Source organism: Haliaeetus leucocephalus, unplaced genomic scaffold (genome assembly GCF_000737465.1).
Source record: "Haliaeetus leucocephalus isolate CR32 unplaced genomic scaffold, Haliaeetus_leucocephalus-4.0 Scaffold880, whole genome shotgun sequence".
NCBI classification, from domain to species: Eukaryota; Metazoa; Chordata; class Aves; order Accipitriformes; family Accipitridae; genus Haliaeetus; species Haliaeetus leucocephalus.
In genome coordinates, this window is record NW_010973316.1 from 4,775,656 (window position 1) to 4,793,353 (window position 17,698).

A 17,698-nucleotide genomic window follows, 5' to 3' on the forward strand; every position below is an offset into this window, starting at 1 on the left:
GTAAATTATTCACTTGGGGTGAGGGAAGGCGGATGGAAGCGTTTTACTCGGAGACTTACCTACGATCCTGGCCTCTCTCATGATGAGAAATGATGAGAAAGTTCAGCGGTAAACTAATTCTGAGCTGAGCAGCATTTGTTTACTTGTTGAAATCTGTGCGTGCAAGCCGTCTGCAGTCTGTCTGATTTCCAGGATTGCTGCCGAGCCGAGTGCTTGTGAGTTGCTGTGGGACATTTCAGATGCTGTAGCAAAATATAGTGGTCTTATTTATCATCTTTGGAGAACTTTTTTTTTTTTTATAATTTGGAGAGCTTGCTCATCAAACTTCAACAAATTCTCTCCATTGTTTCACATTTCCTCAGATACTAACCTCTTCATTTGCTTCTGCTTTTTTTTTTTCCCCCTTAAATGCCCACCAATCTGCAATGTTGCAACCTACCTGTAGCATTTAGGTGGGCAAGATTCTTTGCTCTGTAGATACGTAAAGCAGCCGTATCTGCATGAATCACTAGATTTCCAAACAACATGTTACAATAGCTATCGCTGATAGTAGTAACAGGGTGCATAGTCCTTATGATGGAAATGTAGCTAGTAGTTCGATTAAGAAGATAGCTTTTGAATTTGATAAAGCTTGTGTAATATCCGGTGTCTCCCTCTGTTGTGGCTTTGGAAAAACTGCTTTGTCAACAGGATCCCGTAGCTGCTTCTCTAGGATTAAAGCTTTCTCCTCCTCCTGCTGCTTTTTTACTTCGATTAAGGGAGAATTAATTGCCGAACATCTGCAGTCCGCCAAAAATCCCGACACACAAAAAATAGCTCCCAGAGGGGCGGAGGGGGAGTACGTGTTTGCCTCTGTGCGTAGGTTAATGCATGTTTGTATATACTGTGTGTGTACCTGTGTGTGCACGCTATGGGAACGGAGGAAGAGAAGGAATGACACCCACATCCAAACAGTCCATTTTTGGTTTGTGCCAGCAACTGCCTCCATTGTTCCTCAAGCCATATAATGCTAATACTTCATCTCATTTAAAAGTTTCCTGTAATACTTTGCCCAGTTCTCTTAGGAGAGGTCAGAAACCATTTTGCTGCTGGGGTTGCACCGGCTGTTGGCCAGTGTGCAGGCAGGACGGTGCGTTGGTGGCAGTGATGTGGCACTGCGGGCAGCCAAAAGTGCACCCAAAACACACAGAAGGAGCCTTCGCCCGGAGCTGACTCTCCCCAGGGGCAGTGCGAAGCTCCTCTCCCTCTCTGGGTCAGTCCTCGCCTCGACCACTTCAGCAGAGCTCTCCAAAGGTCGGGCCATGCTGCGTCGCTCCCAGAGTTTTAGAAATGCTCCAGCTTAATCAGGCAAACACATTTCAGCGGCTCCATGCATTACACAGACATTTAACATCCTGCTCTCTGCGTTCCTCTCTGGGAATTACTGAAATGCTGAATAATGGAGAAGGTGAATTACATCTTTGCTTCTGTCGGGATTATATGTCCCTGCCGCAGGCTGGACTGTGTTGGTAGCCCAGGCAGTCCTTCTTCCTCTTCAGAAATGGTGTATATAAAATTCTGTGCTATTCCACCTCTCGCAGACCAGATATAACCCAGCACTATCTTTCATATTGGACACAGATCTACCTACAGATTATGCTTATCTCATTTTCCAACTTGGGTTTCCCACCACAGTTTAATGAAGTGGGCTGTGCACCACACATAGCACGGAGGGACAGTGGCCACAGCAGGAGGTTAAGACCATGCTTAAACTTGGGTTCAAATCCCTCTGAGCTGCCCATCACCATGCAATTTCAGGCAGCTAATTTAATTTCTGGTGCATCAGAAAACTCAGCTGCACAAATGAGGAAAGTAAAAATGAGATCGATTCTGTGAGCCACCATTTCTATAAAGGTATTTTGTCGGTATATGCTTACAGGCATGTGTTTCTAATTTCTGTATTTCATATGCTTTATTCTCTTCAACAGTAATTGAGAAGAGGCTTGATTCAAATGAAATGGTAATAGTTATCTGTGCAGTTTGAAAGCACTGATTTTTTTCTTGGGTGCTGGTTGAAACTATGGCCTTTATAAGTCAATATTAGTTAGAATTCTGAGTTTGTTCTCACTTTAAAATATTTGTTTTCAGACCACAACACTGGTCTCCCTATGGAAGCAGCTGTTTCTATCTGGCACTGAGATCCCATGGAGAAGCAGAGGAGGGGGATGGCTCTTCATATCCATGAAGCCTGGATACTTCTGTTTGTAATCCCTGCTTTGGTCACTCCAGCTGCCATCAATCATGAAGACTACCCTGCCGATGAAGGGGACCAGACCTCCAGCAATGACAATCTGATCTTTGATGACTACCGAGGAAAGGGCTGCGTGGATGACAGTGGCTTTGTGTACAAACTGGGAGAACGTTTTTTCCCGGGACATTCCAACTGTCCCTGTGTCTGTACTGAGGATGGACCTGTTTGCGATCAACCGGAATGCCCTAAAATCCACCCAAAGTGTACAAAAGTGGAACACAATGGATGCTGTCCAGAATGCAAGGAAGTGAAAAACTTTTGTGAATATCACGGGAAAAATTACAAAATCCTGGAGGAATTTAAGGTATGAAGCCCCTTCTTCAGTATTTAATATTAGTATGCTATAGGAATTGTATTTCTGTCGGGGACTCACAAAGGCACTCAGTAGTTGCTTACGGCTATTAATTGATGCTAAAGCTCAAGTCATTTTTAGTTGTGATGCAGGTCTGGCTAAGGTAAAAGCTGCCACCTCCCCTCTTATGTACAATCACTGAGAGCCAATGGTCAGTCAAAAGCCCCCGTGTGAAATGCCAGCCCTCTGAATCTGCTACGCCAGACAACCTCCTTCTTTGTTCATAGCATGAATCAGGTTGGACTACCAATGGTGTCTGCAAAAATGGTGGTAAACCACTACTGAGTGCTTTTTAAGAACTCTTTTTCCAATTTGGATAGCAAAAATTGATGGCATGTTACTGAGAGTTGTTACTCCTAACTGTATGAAAATGCAAGCAAGTAGATTGCAAGCTATATTTAATATTTTCATTTCAGCTGTGATAAGGCTGTCTAGAATGGCAGAAGGTGAATTCCTAGGCAGGTGACCATCTCAAGTAATGAGAAGTATGGGGTTTAATTATAGTGGTTGAGTTCCTATTAGGAATGTTGTAAAGAAATCCTTCTGGAATATATCCTAAAAATAAACCAGATTTTCAAAAACCATTACCCTTTACACAACCTGCATCTCTCATTCTAATGAGTTTGACTGCATGTTTTCAATTCTGCTAAGGAAAATAACATTTCACAATGAAGAACCAGGTCTGTAAAGGCACTAGGTACATACACGAGTTTGTTCTCCCAGGTCGCATGGCTTTAAGATTCGTACCTCCATAATTAATGACAGCCTATAACTCTTCATGGCTGTATGGCCAATCTCATTATACACTTGCCAATTTATTTTCTTTTCTGACAATGAAAATGCTTCCATATAGGTCTGTGTACTTCACGAGTTCTCAGTAACAAAGATCACAATTCCCTTTTTCCCAGATATTTTCATTTTCAGTGGAGGTAGTGTTTAGTTCCTTTCTTCTATCATGTATGGTTTATGTTCATCTTTTTCTGTCCATCTGTAACTGCAATCACTCGGTATGGGCAAGACAGTTTAATGGCATAGACACAAGGCAAAACAAATACATGAGGAACATCTCCTTGAGGGCCATCCTCATCCACTGTTCGCTGCTTTGCTGAGGAATGTGAAGATGCTGATCTTGTAAACTGCTTAAATAACAGTTTCTTCTTGCCCTAGGAAGGCCCAGCCCAACTTCATCCCACAGTCATGCTTCAGTGGTCCCATTTTGACTGCTGTGTTGTCAGGTGGTGAAGTGTCCCACCTAGCTCTAAGTCTGACATATGGTCAGGTTCTTGTGTGAGAGTTATAAGGACTCTTTTTGGAGAGATTTCAGTGGGAGAATAATGAGATGGATCTTCTCATTAAAGTGTCTTTTGCATATGAATGAAGTACAAAAGTACTAATCACTTTTCCTGAAAGAAATAATTGCACCCTGATAACGGATTAAAAGATAGAGAAAGAGAATTTAGGGGAGAAAGGCTATTAGAGAGAGTTAGAGCAATCTGGCTCATTGTTTGCTGTGTCCAAAAGCTGTTGGGTGTTGCATGGAAAGCAAAGTTCCAGTACCCTCTGAGAAACACAAAGTAGATGGTGGCACGCCACGCTCGCACATGGTAACGTTCAGTCCAGGACTCATTTGAGATCCTTCAGACTTAATTTAGTTGACAGCTGAGCTTTTGACCTGGGCCTGTGTTTTGCTGAGAGCTCGATACCCTGTGGAGTAGGGCAGAAACTGATTTTTTTGAAACCTATGTGTTTACCTAGAATAAATAGTGAAATTCTTTTTTTCCTCTAAGTAGTGGAAGAGATTCAGGCAATGGAAGATTACTGTGCACTTCCAGGGGTGTTTGGGGGGGAAAAAAGGAGCACCTGTTAACTATGACCTTATAAATGCTATAGGAAACACAGAACTTCAAGATTCAGGACAGAACTTCAAGATTCAGGAAACTGCTGCTATGAAGTGAAATCTTGACTTCATTGAAGCATCCAAGCATTTTGCTGTTTACTTCAACGGAACAAAGATTTTACCTGCTATCTCCACAGATGAAATTCTGAGCAGTTCGTAGGTTTTACAGGCTCTGAACTCTGCTCTTCCCTTGTCCTGTTGAATTTATAAGGTCTGCAAGCTTTCTGAAGTCCATTCCACACACACTCAAGTCAAAGAGGAGAGGCTTTTTCCAGTCGTTCTGACCCAATAACAGACTGCTTTCAGTGGAAATAGAGGTACTGTTTTAGGTGGGCTTGTAACCCTTTCACCCACTTGATTTACTTTCGCTAATATGTAGGTTCCAAATCATCATCCACAGAAGTGCTTGTCACTGCTTAGTTACAGCTGAAACTAGCCTCCATTTAAAAATTTTTTATAAGTGTGTGTCTGTGTGTGTGCACCGGGACTGACTTATCTTGTAGAAATTTCAACTGCCTGATCTTTCACAAATTAGGATTTTTTTTTTCTCTAGGAAATTTTTTTCTCTAGGATATCAAAATCTGAGAGAGGTTTCCATTTGGGAGAATCTTCCTGCCTTGTTTCTAGATTTCTGTTTAGGTTTGGGGTGAGAAATCCAAATGCGATTTAACCTTTTTTTTTTCTTACCACTGACAGTAACTGTGACTATCTCAGGGTAAAGGAGTGGTTATAAAGGCCCATTTCTTGCATATTTAGCTTTCTTCTAGTGAACTGATCTTCTTCCTCTGATTTTTTTTTGACTTACAACAGTCATAAGAGCAAAATATAAACATGACAACAAGCCATCTAGCTTAGACAGCTGTCCAAATGTTTATGCCTGTGCCCCTAAATTGTTAACATGTACAGACAAAATGCCAAACTGAAGTTCAATTGTAAATCTAAACTTATTAGTAGCTTTTCTTGTATCCTTTTGTAAAACCTTGTCTCCCTGACAGATGGTTTAGTAACCCCACATAACATCTTCATAGCTCTGTTATGGGTCCTGGGAGACCTTTTTGGGTTTTGAGTTCCAGCTGCCCATACGGAGCCTGCCTCATCCCTTTGGTTTGCCTAGGACTTATCCCCAACTTCGGCTGAGGCTGCGGTTCCACCTGGAAACCCTTGTAGAAAAGGTCAGCACAGTCTCCCTAATGTGAATCAAGATCTGACTCAAACATGTATAATATGTAGATTGCTGCCTGGTGTTCAGGATTTTGACTCCTGTGGAGCAGTGCACAGGACAAAGGGGAGGTCTGGTGGCTCTTACTGGGATCCCTATATATCTTGCCCAACATCATTGTCCAGTTCTGTCCTTGTCAGCCTCGAATATGGTCTCTCGGGGCTCCTCCAGTCCCTCTCAGAGGCAAACACAGAGTGGCAGGCAGCTGCGGTGGCTGCAGGGAAGGTGTGAAGGATGCTGCAAGTCTCGGGCAGTTTCTCCATTTTCTCCAGAGAGATCTGGCAGGGACTCTCGGGGTCACTTAGCAGCTTGCTTTTTCTCCCACACATCAGCCGTGTTTTGATTTCAGTCCTGGAGGTTAAGGTCCAAGTCCCAAGTGCTCTGAGCTTGCCTCTACTAGCAGAGATCTTTCAGGGAGGTTGTTAGCCTTCCCCTTTCTTCCCAGAGAGAGAAAACAAGCAAGTAACAGCTCAGCGGTCTCAGTTATTGTAAGTACACATCGTTGTCTTTTAAATTAATGTTCCCAGATAGCAGCTTATATAAACTTAAGGAGACAGTGTACTGCCAGCGTGATGGATGTTCATTGGCAGCTTATGGAGGAATTGTGCAAATGTCAGTGAGACAACAGTTTTCCTAAGTGCTGATTAGTTTTTACTCTCCTGCATAACATACTGACAGGAGACCACATGCCTACCCAGATTTGAGAAATGCAATTTATGGCATGGTTTAAGGTACATTTGTAGCCACAGTTAGGAGCCATTTGAAAAGGATGAGGTTGTCAGATTGAAAAGTCCATAATCACTTCTGAACTTCCTAGATCTCTCATCACTTGATACAGACATATCCATAAACTTCTTTCTATGGACCTATATGAATTTGTAGCAAAATACCGTCGCTGGAAAATGAATGATCGGATCACAAGAGACTGTCAAGCTGACATCTTGAAACATTCTCTTCATTTTAGACCCTACAGGTGGGAACTGCTCCCTGTCCCTACAGGAGAGTGAGTCCCGGTAACATGGGTTTTGGTAGCACGGTGCCATCCTTCTCAAAGTCAATGGCAGAAATTTTCTAGCCACGGACATTAAAATATCTCCATTTGCCTGGCAGGACATTGGGTGAGTTAGTTACTCTTTGGGTGGGAACACGAGAGGTTTTGGCATCACAAGCTGGCCTTCCTGGTAATATTCAGGTCAGAAGAGCAGCTTCAACCTGCAGTTGTGAACTTGAACATCAGGGATATTTTTTGGGTGCTCTTCAGTGGCTGCCGTGCTTTCTGCCAAGCACAGAGCTGCAATTTCTTCTAGCCATTGGCTCTGCCAATCCTTAACTGCTGCCTTCATCTGCTTGCCTTTTCCAGTGACTCCTCCACCTTCTTGTCCTCTCCCCTTCCACCTTCACTGCTCCCAAACCCACCCTCGCTCAGAAAGCCCCTAGATGATGCCCAAATATTTGTCCCTTGCATCAAGCATAAGTGTGGAGGGATGCCAGGAAAACCCTTGCCCCTTCGCAGGCCTCTGCACTGTGAAACAAAAAATCCAGGAAAGGGGAAATTGTAGCTTCATTCTAGGGCAAAACCTCTACTGACTTGAAAAGAGCCAGGATTTCACTGCTGGAGTTCTTCTTTATTTTTCTTTCCCATGTTTCCTGCCACTATATCTTAAGTTCATTGCTTTGTTTTGTCCACAAATCATCTGTAGTCCTTCAGCTAGGGCTTCTGTATCTCACTGACTTTATGTCTTCTTGAGCAGCACTTTGCACAGTAGAGATCACAGTTCTAACAGGGATCTTCGGGGTATAATCAGAATCCAAAATAAATGAGGGACTATATAAGCATAGCATTATCATATACTAATTCTCAGCTCATTATGGAAACCTTTACTTCAGAACAGTGACACCTCCTTCTCCTTTGTTAATGCTCTTTAAAAATGTTTTATTAATGCAATTATCTCAATATAACTTAACAAAATAAGACTTCTCATCAAAAGGCATTAGCACATGTAAGAGTGTATTCAGCTGCTATTCCAGCATCTCTCAGTCCCTGAAATGTAGTGTGTCCATTCTGCCACTGGAGAAAAGGCGGCAATGAAACCAAAAAGTGATTCTCCACCCCCAGAACCATGCCAGAAATAGAAATTAAGTGGTGCAAACTACAGCCTTGCTCTGACCACTAGTTACCCAGCCTGGGAGTGCAACCTTATCAAATATGAATGAAACCCTTGGGACGTTCCCGGAGCAGTACTGATGGGATGATGCTCTTAGGTGAAAACCAAGAGTTTGTTGCAGCCCTGGGTTGAAAGGGGAAGGTGAGGGGGAGAAGTGTACAACCACCTGGTGCCTGGGGTGGTGCAGGGGGCTGCTCTGAGAGTCCCTCAGCCCTGCCCAGGGGTATTGAACTGTCCAGCTGCAGGTTTGGACTGTGGATGCTGTGGTTTATATCAGCGTGAGAGAATAGAGATACGACACCTTAAATCTGAGGAGCTTCGTTAGGCCACTAGAAAAACAAAGTAGGGAGAAAAGGAAGGTTCTTTGCTGAGTTTTCTCCACTATTACATGAGTGTTCAGTTTCCTGGTGAATCTTGGAAAGTGCTCAAATCATGGCAGGCTAATCATTGCAAGAACTAGCGTTATTAAAACCTTTTGGTAGTATACTAAACCAGTCATCCAAATCAGTAGTAGTTTTTAGATCTTCACTCGTGAATTCCACGAAACTGATTACTAATCCAAGCCAGCATGGGGCCCCGATTTTAATATTGGCATTTTTCTCTCCAAGATGCGTGCAGCAGGGTTTTTTTCTGCTATGACTCAAACAAATGGGGCTTGTTTTTTCTTCTTGTGTGTTCTGCAATTTCATGTACGGCTAGAAAATCATAATACAAAAGAAATTTCAATAACGCGCCTCTGCTTTAATAAAAGGAGCCATGAACAATGCCAGTTCTGAAGATAGCATACAGCCATTGAAATCAGACAGGGGAAACAGAACATCAGTCAGATGGAAAAGTACGATTTATTATCTCCCTCCTGGCAAAATTACAGTGACAATGTCTATGCAAAGGAATCTGAAATTACTGACTTACTGTATTTCTGTCATAATTTGTACCAAGAAAACATACTAAAATAGATAGGCATGTCACACTGATCTATAGTGATACCTATGTTTTAAATTATGTTATGTACTTAGCTACTGATTTTATAACGTATGTATTACATTATGCACAAGTATATTATTACAATAGGTGAAAGAAGAGGGGCCTGTATTCAGAATTTGGCTACAAAAAAATCCATGCTGTTGTTTTACCCAGATCACAGTAATACATGGAGGCCCCAAAAGCTCAAAGCTCAGTGGTGCCAACTGCGCTACATACATACTCTCTCAAAGCTCCTCATTGAAATAGATGAGACCCAAAACTTGAGCATCAGCACAATTCAAAATCAGCAGGAATTAAGCACAAGCCCCTGAGTTTTAGTCACAGTGCACTGGTGCAGGAGCGCAGTGCAGAGTTTGGCCTCTACATGCAAGCCCAAGGGATTGGTATTTTTCCAGTAAATATGACACAGGAATTAACATGTGCCCAACAGTTGTACCGCCAAAGCTGTGACTGGGCTTTCAGATGTTCGCTCCAGGAAATAGCCCATCGGCTCTGCTTGCTTCCAGAATTGGGGGCTGTCCAGAGAGCTACTGAAAGAGAGGAGATATCTCTGCACAGCTGGAGAAGAAGCTCTGGCACTTCCTCTCCCCTCCATTGCTGCTGGAGCCATGCTGTTAAGAAAATGGGATGTGTAGTACATGCAACTGTTACCATCTCCTTCCAAGAGTGGTGGAATCAAGTCTGAGGCTTTATTATTGTGCCAGGCAATGCTCAGTGGGGTCAAAGAGAGAAGCGCTCATCCCTTGGCTCTCCCAAGCTGTGTCCATCTCTGTCACCCAAGACGTTTCTGTAGGGCTGGTGAGTGTGAGGTTCTTAGGTCATCAACTTGTGAAGAAGCATGTCATCCATAGAAATGTTAACAGATCGTTGGCAAGAACTCCTTTAGACAACCGAGGGGAAGTGCAGGTGTGTGTTTGTTGCTTCTGGAATGTGCTTTATGCAGAATTGCGTTCATTAAAAATAATGCTCAATTAGCTACTTATCCTAGTTATTGTTTTTAAGACTATAATTAGATAAGTCATGTAGTGACAACGCTTGGTCTAGTTGCAAAATAAAAATACTTGTAGCGTTAGGCTTCCTTACTCTTTGTTCTGTGGTACAGTTCAGAGGTAATTCTTTGGGAATTATAATAAAATCAGTATGATTGGAGGAGCATTAGGGTTTCAAGCGGCTCCTCAAAGCAGGGAATCTCTCAGTTTGTTAACTGTGGTCATCCCAGGCAGGAAAACCTTTCTGACTAAGGGTTAACCGAGTATCCTCCCTGTGTTAGCAGACCCCAGCATATTCTCTCATTGCAGATAACCTGTTCACCCCCATTTTCATTTCACATCCTTCCCAGCTTGTGCTCATAACCAAATGTGATAATGTCCTCTGAGTGACAGAAACCTCCCGGACCCTGCTGGCTTCTCTCCTGAGGGTTTAAGCAATGGCAGCTGGATACAAAGGGCAGATGGGAGAATTTGGAAAATGCCTTCTCCATAGTGCCAGCTAGTAAAAAGCTGCTTTGTTCTTTGGGGCAGGTGGGGCAGGTTCTACGCTGCTGTCAACCACTGCAGCTCCATGGATCACAAGTGGCCCTTTGGGATGTTACACTGGTATAAAGTTGGGTACCAGTTAGATACTCCTCTGTGGAGTATGCGTGATGCTGACCCAAGATAAGGATTTGCCCAAGGGAGCTCCCATGAAGCCTAATCCTCCTTGCCAGCTGCCAGAAAGTAAAAAGTTAGGCTAGGCTATCAAAAAAGTACAGATAATGGAGAACAAGAGAGAAAAGCAACCAGGAACAAGTCAGTATTTGATATGATGTGTTTGCCCCTCTCCCACCTCTCAACATGCAAAGAAAATAGGACTGGTGTCAAAGCCCAGGAGCAAAGGAAACCAAAACCACAGCAAACCCAGGCAGACTCGTGATGTTAACCCACTGGTGCAACCACAGCTCACTTCTTGGCAGGACACGGCTGGAGACAGTGAACGAGAAGGGGAAGTGTGAGTAGATGTAATCGTGGGTGCTCGGCACCCTTGAACTCCTGTACCCTCAGCACTGTTAAGAAGAAAGGCAAGGCAGCTCCTAAACGCTCCTCAGCCATAGACTTCGGTTCAGCCAACACGTCTTTCCTTGGGAGGAGAAAAGGGCAGTACAGCAACGGAGCGTGTTAATGGAGATCAGTAATGAGGTCTTGTCTCCAGCTCTGATGCTGGAGGGAATCCTGAGCTCGGCAGAGGTGAACAAGAGCAAAGTATTCAGGAAGGAGCTGCTCTTTCAGGGGGAAGGAGGGAGCATAGTTGTGTGCTGGTGGGATGCAGGAGCTCCTGCTGCAGTACCGAGGGGGTGGGACCGTCTTCCCTTACGGCACAAGAGGTGCAAAACTGTGCGAAATGCTGAGGCTGAGGGTGATACAGCACTGAAATCTGCAGCGTGGAGCCTACAGGAAGAGGAGCTCACACTTTCCCTTGACTGCCACGACCCAGCCAGGAGTCACCTGCCAGGGTGATTATTTCCAGCTGCCTGAGCTGCACAGAGACACGGAGCTTGTCTTCAGACAAAGAAGACCGACTCCAAAGATTGCATTCAGTACAAACAGCCATCATATGGGTATCTTGTGAGTAAAAGAGTCATGGGGCCAAATCCATCACTGGTGTAAATCTGCCTGGCCTGTACTGTGGCTGTGGAAAGCGCATCTGATGATCCAGACAGAAAACTGCAGGAGTAGGGATGGGACCAACATCCAATCTCTTCCTCAGTGATGGCTGGTTATGTTATGCCTACCTCCTTAATACAAATTCAGTATTTTATCAGTATGTAGAGCTGATCTCGCTACCACCTCCCATCTTTCGGCGTGGATGAAGAGGGAAACAGCAGATTCAGGTATAGGGAAAACACATGTGAAAGGTATCACCTTTCTGACCAGGTTCTCGGTTCCTTTCTCCCTGCCCCAGGAGGCTTTCTCCTAGACAAAGCTCCTTCATTGCAAGGGCTGACAGGGAGGGAATGGAGAGCGGGAAGCTGCCAGCTGGGCTTGCTTTCTCTGTTGGTATTAAAAGGAGCTTAACAAATGTGAATGTCCTGGTTTCAGCTGGGAAAGAGTTAACTGTCTTCCTAGTAGCTGGTACAGTGCTATGTTTTGAGTTCAGTATGTGAAGAATGTTGATAACACTGATGTTTTCAGTTGTTGCTCAGTAGTGTTTAGACTATAGTCAAGGATTTTTCAGCTTCTCATGCCCAGCCAGGGCACCTGACCCAAACTGGCCAACAGTGTATTCCATACCATGGGACGTCCCATCTAGTTTAGGAACTGGGAAGTGGGGGGGGCAGGGATTTGCCGCTCGGGGACTGGCTGGGTGTTGGTCGGCGGGTGGTGAGCAATTGCCCTGGGCATCATTTGTCCATTCCAATCCTTTTATTACTACTGTTGTCATTTTATTAGTGTTATCATTATCATTATTAGTTTCTTCTTTTTGTGTTCTATTAAATCATTCTTATCTCAGCCCAGGAGTTTTACTTCTTTTCCTGATTTTCTCCCCCATCCCACTGGATGGGGGGGAGTGAGTGAGCGGCTGTGTGGTGCTTAGTTGCTGGCTGGGGTTAAACCACGACAGTGAAGCACACACAAACATTTTGTCTGTGTCCCAACAGGGCTGTGCATCACACGTTTGAGTCACAGTCCCACCTGTCGTATCTGTAACCTTTCAAAAGGAGTCCTGTTCCCTGTGCACTGGGCATGTCTGAACTAAAAAAGTATTGTAATAGAGTCATAAAAATTATCACCAAAGTAATAGAGAACGCCAGTCCCCTCAGCCCCAGGGTAGGTGAGGTGCAACTATTGTAAGGAATAAAATGAGACATATATCAAAACACAGCGTTCTTATGAAAGAAGTGCAAAGTCATGTTGTTACGGAAAGCTCCACTGCTGCTCTCCGGAGAGAAAAGCAACCACAAGACTGCAGATACACAGCTCCCATGGAAAAAGGGCCAGGGCTCAGCTCAAGGTTGTCTCTCTCTCATCAGCTAATGGAAGAGTCACTTTCCAGATCCAGACGTGGTTCCAGGAGCCTTTTAAACCCATCAAATTGTGCAGCACATAGCAAATATATGAGTACAAAGCTCCTGACACCATCACAATCCTGAATCATCAGATGTGGGCCCAGGATACCCATGGTGAGGCACATCTTCTGTGCTTCTGTCTCTCATCTGGCTCACTGATCTGTAGTAGCTCCCCAGGAATTTTTACAAAAGGATGACAAGAATAATTTTGTTTCCAGGTATGGACAGGCATGGTCTGGGGCTGAGGGGAGGAGAGGTATACATGACCTGGGGGGATGACAGCATCTTTATGCATTTCCATCTCCAGAATCCAAGCCTGGTCACCAGCCTGCTGGAAAGACTCTTATAGCTGTGAATAGAATAGACAAGCAGCAGTTACGGGTAACTAAAATTGAGCTTTGGTTGGAGAGCTGCAGCATCTGTAGGCTAAGAAAATAGGCAAGTCATCTTCAACCTCCTTGTGATGAGGTTGCTTTGAGTATAGGATGGAGTCACCATTTATAGAAAATATTTTCAGTAATGTATTTGTGTCTCTCTTGTCCTTTCCATTGAGTGAGACATTTGTCATTTCATTTCAGTTTTAACATTAGTAATGCTTGTGTGCATGTTGGGGGCTCCCATAGAAATACAGGATCTCAGCATCCACTTCTGCTGCTTCTTGGAAGCCAGCTCCTTGTTTTAGCTGATCTGCAGTATGGTGCAAACATTTTTCAGTTTTTGGATGGCACAGTTCATTTGTATTGCTAGTACTCCATGCAAGTAGGATACAGCTCCAGTTTTTCACTGCAAATAAATTATCTAATGACTTAGTAGTTTTTTCCTGTTGCAAAATCATTTGCAACCTGATGGTGTTTTCAGTGATTGTACTCATCTATAATCACTCACCAGATTGTTTATTTGAGCAACTTTCCACCTATGGAAAATCCAAGTCATTACCGTTTCTGTAGCATAACTGATACTGTGTCCACTAGCTGGATGGATGATTTTTATTTTTTTAAGTGAGTGACAAAAATGAGTGAAATTTTTGCCCAATGCACATTCTTGTAGTGGTGTGTGCGCATGTACACACACACACACACACACACAGAAGAGCCATTTACCAAATCTTTAACACAATTTAGACAGTTATTTATGTGTTGCTGATTAGTAAAGGCAAAGTGAGCATCGCAGAAGAGGAACGGGCTGATTTCAGTCTGGCCTTCAGGTGGGACTCCCTAGCTAGCCCATTCTCTGCAGTTTGGCACCTGCAAAATTTCTCAGTTGAAAGCTTTCTCTGGACTTCCCTGCAATCTCCTGCTAATCTGCCTGAGATCACAGGCAATTTCAATAACAATGAAAATGATTCTAATTTTGACTCCAGGAGTATCTTCAATGAATGCTATCCCAGTTTCTTTTTTATTCATCTCGCCTGGTTTATGACTTCCCACCTCAGCTGTAATGCGGAAACCATTTTTGCCTCCGATTTTATTCATCAGGTCCTTTTTAACTTTCTCCCCTTCCTTGCTTCCTGCCAATAAATTCACCACCTGAAACTGTAGCTACAAAAATCATTTCCATCAGAATTGCCATTGTCCTTAGTGTCATTAAAAGTTATAGCTACTCTTAAGAGGTAAGTGCCCAATTTGACAGACTTCACTTTACATCGCTCTGCTTTTCCTGCTGTTTTATCTGCATAGAGGAGGATGCTATCAGTTGAGCCTGTCTGAGGGGAGAGGCTGAATGTGATTATCCGTATGAGCGCTGGCACACATTCCCTTGAAAACTAAAAGATGGAGAGATTGCCAGCAGCGATGGTTTTCAGCTTTACTTCTCTTGGAGTCCAGCACTCGCAGGGGATGGGACACATCCAGTCCTTCCCGGGGACACGTAGGCAGGAGGTGCATGTGGATACAGCTAGCAGATCCGAATCTAAGGCAAGGTACTGACAAATGTGTGCAGAAGTACCAGGTTAGATCCATTGCATTCAAAACTGCCTTGACATCAGTAGAAATGGAGATGATGGCATCTCGTTTTTTTTTAAGGGGTTTGCATTTCTTTTTCTAACATGTTCTCAAAGGGGGAGAAATCATTGCAACTCTGTATTCAGTAAAACTACCATGAAAAGCGTTTTTTCCCTTTGCAGTATAATCTAGAAAAGGCATATACTTACACACCATTTCCCTTTTGCTGTTTGAAGGAGGTGGGAGCTAACATGCCTGATTAAGGTTTGCAAGTCTATTCAATTCAGTTGAAATCTTAGATTGTCTTCTACCAACTTGAACAGCCTCTGCATGATGATCAGTATGTGTCTATTGTAACATGATTAGATGGTTGTAAACACTTACATGAAGCTTTCCTATTTCCTTCCTCAAAAGAAATGTCAAGTATTTGTGATATAATAGTTGTAAAGTTTGTATTGCTCTGTAGTTGTTTGCTAGTAGCTGTGTATAATTGATGAAGGGCTGTTGTGCAATAGTCAGACAGCACAAGGACATAGTCCTTACGTGACCACTTCATGGCACCTTGTCAATGAGATGAAGTCTTCGAGTATGGGATTATGGGACATTCTTGTACAAATACCCTCTTCAAGCTTAGCTGGAGAGTGTAGAAAGGAGGGGGAAGAGAGCAGTCCAATAAATCCTGATAACTCGATCTCAGAACAGATGACTAGAGGGCAATGGCAAGAATTTGAAGTAGCTGCGAGCGGGCTGTACACTAGCCTCAGCAAAGATGTAAACTTTCTTCCACGAGGCTGAAAACTCAGATACGAAGAAAGTACCACGCAATTCAAAGTCTTTTCTGGAAAAGGTGAGGAGAGGTCCAAAGTGTCAGGAAGTGGCTGTACTAGATATGCCTGGAGGAAATCAGGAGCTGGCATCTAAATTCATAGAGTGGGAAGTCTCAAGGAGTAACAGGTCTGTGTATAGTCTGTTTTAATGATGCAAGATCCACTGGCTCTTGAAATACTTAGGCACCAAATAACACTTTGGTCTCAGGCACCGTTTTCCCAGCTGCTGGAGGGGTATGAGCCTCAGACTCCGAGTCTGAGTGAAGCCAACTGGATTAATCACAGCTGATCACAGGAGTCTGCAGCCTTAAAACTCAGTCCAAGATCTCTTCTGAGCTGGGTAACACCCCACATATAGGACTGAAATGAGTGCACTTGGAAACCAGAGTTAGCGTGGTGAATGTGTCAGCAGAGCAAAAACCTGAGGAAAATTGCTTCTGATTGACAGAACAAACAGGTAAAGAAAAAGTATCAATCAGATGTCATCTTCAGAGTTTTTCGTTTGTCTTGGGTAAATCACTCCCTTTCCACCTCCCTAGAGATGTTTGTGTAGAAGCAGCTAAGAGTGATTGACAAACAGATGCGTAGACAGAGAAATCCTTATTGGAGGCAGGGAAGAGGAGGGCTGCAATATATGTTTCATATATATATGCTTCCTCCATTCACTCAAGGAGAATACTTACTACTCAGTAATAAGCTTTTGCAGGGCAATCTCCATGTTATAGAAAAGTCTTTCACTTGTTTGGCGAAGCAGAGAGGTGGCTTAGGATGCTGTAGTTGTGGACAAGGCATGAGCTAAGGGTGAAATACAGGTGAGGTTCAGTAAGTATTTGAGACAAGAGATTTTCTATGACTAGATGAGATGGCTCAGATACAGTAAAGCTTAGGTATTGCAGAAGCTTCTTGTGAGATCATGCCTAAAACTTGAAGTTTTGTGTATTGTTTATTTGTGTGATTGTACCAGCTGCCTTGGTCTAAAAAAATGTTTTATTCAGATCTCTTCAGCTGTAGGAAGGCATAAAAGAGTAAATTTAGACATGTGAGTTTTGAATTCAATTTTCCATTTTCTTTTCCCCACCTCTCCCTTAAGTTTGGGAAGAACTAGTATTTTAGGCTATTTTCCTGAAGAATTGTTTGATCATGCGATCTCTTTGTCTGTCCACCAGTTCTTCTGGATGACTTGAGGGCCTGCTGGGGCCCTCAAGTGTAGACCTGTCAGAGTTATGGAATTTCTGTGATTTTATGAAACCTAGTAGCTGACTAAAGAAGGACTGGCGTGGTGCCCAACCCCGTAAGAGAGGGAGCCCCTTATCACTGTAAGGAGTAGCTGGATGATGTTAGCCATCATAATTCCTACATGTGCTGGCATTTGCTTCCAAGAAGAAGATGAAAATGGTGGGGAGTCGGTGTGTATGGGAACGAGAGTGAAGATTAGGAGATACAGTATCCACACCTTGTTTGACTTCCTCATTTCCCCTACTCAGGGTGTATCTTGTTTTTCATTCTGTTTCCTTTGCTGCCTTCTTTGTTTGTTTATATCATCTATCAAGTTTATCATTATATGCTCATGCACATAAAATCTTTATTAGCCATGTGTATTCTCTATTCTCTGTTTTAATTCTCCTTCCTTCTTTCTTTGTTAACAAACTCTGCTGATTGCAGATGTTTCCCATTTGACAGCACCTGAGGCTAAGGTTTTCCAGCCACACAGCTGAATGAGTGCTAGCTCCTTCTTCTGGCTGCCCCGCTGTGTGGGATGGAGCCATCCCCTGGTAGAAGTAGGGGATTAGCCTGCTCTCCTAGCCAAATCTGGGGTGATAGTCCTCCTTGAGATCAATAGAACAGAAGAGAAATAGAAGGTGGACCGTGATCTTAGGTGTGATTATAAATAGGGGGGTTCAGGGTCCACATCCTTGTGCTTCCTTGGTCTCTTTGAAGTGACTGGCTGAAGGAGAGGTGTACCAGGGTCAGTGCTGAGACTG

General features: G+C 43.6%; 1 protein-coding gene across 1 annotated transcript in view; it reads left to right on the forward strand.

Moving 5' to 3' along the window:
• The first annotated feature begins 2,183 nt into the window (after positions 1 to 2,183).
• The window catches only part of VWC2L (von Willebrand factor C domain containing protein 2-like), a 51,295-nt gene continuing 35,780 nt past the window's right edge, over positions 2,184 to 17,698 (forward strand). The window contains exon 1 of the mRNA XM_010583256.1: positions 2,184 to 2,594. Coding sequence (XP_010581558.1) covers positions 2,184 to 2,594 — 411 coding nt within the window. The remainder of the gene's footprint in view (positions 2,595 to 17,698) is intronic.